Source organism: Drosophila montana, unplaced genomic scaffold (genome assembly GCF_035044405.1).
Source record: "Drosophila montana isolate Dmon_TW-CO22-7 unplaced genomic scaffold, ASM3504440v1 contig_3733_1, whole genome shotgun sequence".
In the NCBI taxonomy this organism is placed as follows: Eukaryota; Metazoa; Arthropoda; class Insecta; order Diptera; family Drosophilidae; genus Drosophila; species Drosophila montana.
In genome coordinates this window covers 2,911,547-2,917,546 of record NW_026998620.1, presented here as the reverse complement: position 1 = coordinate 2,917,546, position 6,000 = coordinate 2,911,547, and the positions used below count along the sequence as shown (strand labels likewise).

The following is a 6,000-nucleotide window of genomic DNA, read 5'->3' as shown; positions in this document are numbered from 1 at the left end:
TGTATATGGGCCTTAATCTATATAGTTCTCTTTATATAGCATAGGGCTATGTATTGTGTCAGCCCGCACGCCTTTTGATGGCTTTATTGGCACAGTTGGGGCGCAACTTTAACAGGGTGCAAATCGTGAGAAGTATTTAAAAGGTGAGTCGGCCAGCATTTGCCGTGAAAACAAAGCCAAGCTATGTGGGTTGAAATAAAAAATGTAAACAAAAAGGCCGCATCGCACACATGGGCCTCGTTGGCCAGGCCAACATTTGTACCAAGCACACACACACACTGACACACACATACACAAGTCCTTTGGGGTGCAACAGCGAAATGGAAAACGTGAAAAGTGCTGCAACAAATGGGTTCGGGTTGGGTTTTGGATTTAGGTTTAGGTTCACTTTTAGGTTTGGGGAACACAAACACACACACACAGACACGCACACACACACACACACAGACACGCACACAAACGCACACACGCACACGCACTCGACCAAAACAAACTCAGTTGAAACGCATTGAAAATGAAACACAACGAGGCAAGAGATAATTTCCCTGCGAGCAAATTTCCCCACAAGTGAAACATGCCGAAGAGCGTCGGAACACGAACCAGAGCCGATGCCGATGCCGATGCCAAAGCCGAAGCAAGCAGCAGAGGCTGCGTGTGTGGAAGACAATTTTGGTAGCAAATGTTTGGGCCATTCAGTTAAGATGTGCATTTCCAGCGGTGCGAACGTGTCGCGGGCGCGTCAGCTGGACCAATAGCCAAGTAGCCAAAAGCCCAAAAAATAAAAATAAAAACAAAATAATATCAAAAGAAGCAAACACATCCATTTAGCCAAGGCAGCGCCAAAACGAGTCAAGAAATGCCCACGCCCGATTGAGTGTATTCAGTGAGGCGCGCGCGAGTCGAGCTAGAAATTGTCTAGATATTTTGTAAATAAACAAACAGAGACACGAACAAAAGATACATTTCATTAGCAAAGATATTCAGACTGTTGATCAAGTGCAAATAGAAAATAATAAAAAAAAAAACCTAGTGCGTGGAATGGTGCGGCTAAAGCGAGGCGTTAGCGCAATGTGATCGGGCCGATCGATGGGAACGAGATCGAGATCGCGATATCGAGCGTGGGGTTCTGGTGCCGCCCAGGCGAGGAGTCCCTATTGTATATAGTCAATATTAACGGGCAATCTATTTCCATTGTATGCGTTTCATCTATCTGTGTGCATCTCTCTCTCTCTCTGTGTATGTATGTATCCGTGTCTGTGCACTTCATTGCAAACCACAACAAAAACAAAAGTTAAATCTTAAATAATTCAAATAAATTAATCAAAAGTCGCGCGAGTCTTACGCACACGCCACAAACACACAAGTTTCGGTGCAAAACGGGTAAAAAAACAAAAACATAATCGAATTATTACGAATCACAAAACTATGCTAGGCATTAGATAAATTATTAGAATTAATTGGGTGTTAGAGCAATAAATACTGAACGCGCGCAAACGAATGCAACGCATTTTCTAATTTAATTGTAAATATATATACAACATATATATATATATATATATATCGAAGCGAGGCGGGCAGCGCCAGCATGGGACCAATCAGACGCTAGACAGAGATAGACGCACACTTGACAACATGGACTACGCCAAGGTGGATCCGAGCATCAATACGGGCAACATAAGCACCGACGACTTTCTGGCCGTATTCACGAGCGGTATTCCGACAACAACAACAACCACAATATCGCCGCTGCCAAATGGAAATCCAGGTGGGACACTCAATCCGCCGCTGGTGACAGTCGACGGGCAGGTGCAGCTGCTGCCGAATCTGCTCGACCTGACGCCGTCGGTGAATGATACGATCTATCTGCTGAATGGGAGCTTGTACAATGGCAGCCTGCAGCTGGCGGGCAGCTATTACAATCAGACGCCGGCCAATCTGAGCCTGGGTCTGCTGGGCAACGGCAGCAATGCGACGGAGCTGCACTGGGATGGACGCTATCCGAGCGGATATACGCTGACGCACATCGTGATCGCCTCGATCATTGTGACCATACTGATGATCATCATTGTTGTGGGCAATATGCTGGTGATCATTGCCATTGCCACTGAGAAGTCGCTGAAGAATATACAGAACTGGTTCATTGCCTCGCTGGCCGTGGCCGACTTCTTTTTGGGTTTGATTATCATGCCCTTCTCGCTGGCCAACGAGCTGATGGGCTACTGGGTCTTCGGCAGCTGGTGGTGCGACATACACTCGGCCATGGACGTGCTGCTCTGCACCGCCTCCATTATGAATCTGTGCCTCATCTCGCTGGATCGCTACTGGAGCATCACCAAGGCCGTTGACTATCTGAAATCGCGCACTCCGGCCCGTGCCGCTGTCATGATCACCGCGGTGTGGATTATGTCCGCACTGATATGCATTCCGCCGCTGCTCGGCTGGAAGGTCAAGATGCCCGAGGGTCCGCTGCCAAAGTGCGAGGTAAGTGTTGGAAATTCAAGCCAATTGCCGGCAATTGACGGCATGCCACTCGCCAATTTACGTATTTGCAAACAATAAACCGACTCCACGCGAAATCTATGCAAATGCACAACACACACACACACGCACACACGCCTCTATGCAAATTTATCGTCTTCTTCGAGGGGCGAGCACAATTGTCGGGCCATTTGGATGCGCATTGTTATTGGATTCTCTGGGCAAATGCCTTGGCGCGTCGTAAAGTCATGGGCCCGACTAAGCCCACAAATATTTATGCATATGACTTTTACTTTACCCTCCGTGTCTGTATGTGTGCGTCTGTTTCTAATTTTGTTGCCGCCCACTGATTCATGCGAATGGCTCGCTTCTAGGCAGTCCCAAAAACTAGGCAATAACCCATCAAGATATGCGTGTTATCATGCGGGTCTGCCCTGCCTGCCTGACTCTGCCAGTTCTTGTCTCCAATGTAAATGCCTGCAAACATTTACATTTTCGTTGCCACACACACACACACACACACACACACACGCATACTTGCCCACATTATGAATGTGCACAAGCTAGCTGGAAAATTCACAGGAGAGATTCCTTGACAGCCACAAGGCAAATTTTGCCGAGTTCATGTTGTCGCTGCTCACTTTCAAAAATGCTTTAAATTTTACCACAAAGTTGGGACTATTCAGCAGGGAGATGCGGAGCGCGGGTCGGGGGCAGGTCAAGCACACATACACTCACACGCACACAGACACACACCCGGCTGAGCTGCAGGGCGTGGCATTCAATCAATGTGTCAGTGAATGATTGAGTGACAGCTGCGGCAGTCGCTGTGCAAAAGAATTCAACTTTGAAAACTAAAGCGATGCTCGATTGCAACAGAAAGTTTTTAAATTCCAAACGGGCTACAGGTGCTTTAAGTAAAATTGATTTTATTTTACCCACACGCACACACACACACACACGCGCACACACACACACACACACACACACATATGCTGCCCTTTGTCGAGATAAACTGCAGAAATATTTATTGCATCCATAATAAATGCAGAGCAGACGCCAGTTAACCGCAAAATTTGCGAATATCCTGAAACGCAACATCTACAGAGTTTTGAAAAATAAATAACACATATTAAAATAAAGAGAAGTACATCAAAAAAGAAAAGTAATAATAGTTTCGGAATGGTTGCGTAACTTTGGCCATTCAAATTAACCTTGAGACAATAAAGCCAACCCATTTGAGAGGACGAGCGGAGAGCTCCGGGTCTGTTATTTACGGGTGCATGAGCCGGGCACCAGGCTCTGCCGGAAAATGCGACACATTAATCAAGACTAAGTGGTCGGGATAACGTGCAGCCAACTGCTGGCCAGTAGGTCACTTGGCTAACAGTTTTACCCACATATATATATATATTTATTTTTTTTGCTGCCAAACATGCTTTAAATTTAAGAGCCACAGCACTTTAGCAGCAAAAGTATCCAAAATAGTGTCTAATATAACAAGGGAAATGGGATAAATTAAGATAAATAGATATTCCAACCAATAAAAAAAAAAAACCTACAAATAAATAAACATCTTTAGCTGCAAATAATAATATTAAGAATACCCTGAATTTATTTTAAGCAGCGCTTTTAATTTATACCTAACTTTAAATGAGAGGCGTGATTGTCTTTTGCTTAAAATGTGTTTTAATTCGAATATGTTCGCAGTCAGAAAGCTGTCTCTGCTTTTGGTACCATAATAAAGCATTTAGCACGAGGCATCAAAATTTATTCGAAATCATCGTTTCAATAGATAATCAGCAGTCTAGTATATTAATATACTAGTATATATATTTATAGTCTAATAAATCAAACGAAATGATCTTAGCTTTAAAATTGTGGCTGATATTTTTATTTTTATCTCGTATTTTATTTGAAATCTGTCAATCTGAAATATTTTAGCGCGAACCATTTCCATTTTCGGCAATCGCGTAAATAAGTCTAATAAATCAAAATAATTGATCTTATCTTTAAAACTGTGGTAGATATAGAAAAATTGTTTATTTGTGCGGCGGCATATAAGATCTGATGGAGGTATATATTTACATATTCATGTATATGTAAAAACAAATAAATTGCCTCATACAAAATATTCGAAATTATGCCCTTTACGAAATGAGTGAAATAAGTCCACGCATAAATCTTTTCTAAACCCCTTTTTTTTTCAAATAATTGATAGATTGAGCTGTTCTCTAATCGTTTGCTTTTTTTCTCACCCAACTCAACTGGTTATTATGCTGCCAAATGTAATATCCTCGGGCTTGACATTCACAGAGAGAAGAGCAATTAGCAGCATAGTCGTTATGGCCCCTAACAAATGGCTCCCAAAATGCGGCTGAGCGCCAGCCGCAAAACCAATCAGCTAACCGGCAGCCCGAAGTGACCCCACCGCACCAGAATCCAATTCCCAGTACCCAGAGGAGCAGGGGGGAGGGGGGAGGGGGGCTGGTCCCACAGCTCATGCAACGACTCCGACCCCGACGCCATCATTAAAAATGCCGCCCAACGTAAAGGCAAACAATAGCGTCGACATTTACAAAGGCAACGCCTTCGGGCGCGGGTCCCGTGTGGGGTCGCGAATTTAAGGCTCAAATTTGCAAGCGAATCGAACGGCGCACAAGCAACTACACTCACACACACACACACAGACACACGTACAGTCGCACACACTGACTTGGCCGGGCTGAACATTTTAATTATGACACCATGTTGACATGTTTAAAATTGTTGTGCACAGTCGCCGGCGTTGGCATTCGCAGCACATTGAACCGCACCGCAAGCCGCAGAGACTGGCAGCTGGGCGGGGGCGGGGGCGAGGCGGGGTTGGGGAGGCAGTGGGAGCCACGCCCTGCCACGCCCTGTCGCTGTGGCTGATGTGGCACTAGCCTGTCGCATTTAATTAATAAAATCACATTTTAGAGAATTATGTCGATGATTTTGACTGTCAGCTGAAAGGCTCAACTGACAAACTATTGCCATGCCCTTTCCCCTGGAGGGCCCCACGGCTTTTGTCGTCGTGTTCGGCCTGTGTAAACATTGTGATAGACACATTTAATTGGCAGCCAGCTGATGGGGCAACTGTTGAAAGTTTTCACTCTGAATGGGACGACGCGGCTGCGGCAGCTGCTGATTAAAGCAAAGTTTCAGCTTTTATGCGGCATTTGTCTAATGAGGTGTTGGTAATTACGCATGTGTCTGTCAGTCTGCCTGCGTGTATGTGTGTGTACGTGTGCGTGTGTGTGACCCCATCCGGCTGCTGTGTTATTTTTGGGTTGTCGCTGGCCTAATGAATCCCGCGGCGCTTCTTGGCCCCGTAAATCAGCAGCCATTGTTCGTCGGCTGGCTAATGATTGCGATTTAGCCACGGGCCAACTTAACGAATTCAATGCCCGAAAAATTGCGCTTAAGTAGATAATTTAGTGCACTATGCAAACGAAAGTGAATGATCCTTTTCCACAAAAGGACCCTGATTATTGTAAT

General features: G+C 45.1%; 1 protein-coding gene across 1 annotated transcript in view; it reads left to right on the top strand.

Annotated features, from left to right (window-relative positions):
• Nucleotides 1–727: 727 nt before the first annotated feature.
• Octalpha2R (alpha2-adrenergic-like octopamine receptor) overlaps nt 728–6,000 on the top strand; it is a 52,897-nt gene continuing 47,624 nt past the window's right edge. The window contains exon 1 of the mRNA XM_064693817.1: nt 728–2,481. Coding sequence (XP_064549887.1) covers nt 1,633–2,481 — 849 coding nt within the window. The 5' untranslated portion in view covers nt 728–1,632. The remainder of the gene's footprint in view (nt 2,482–6,000) is intronic.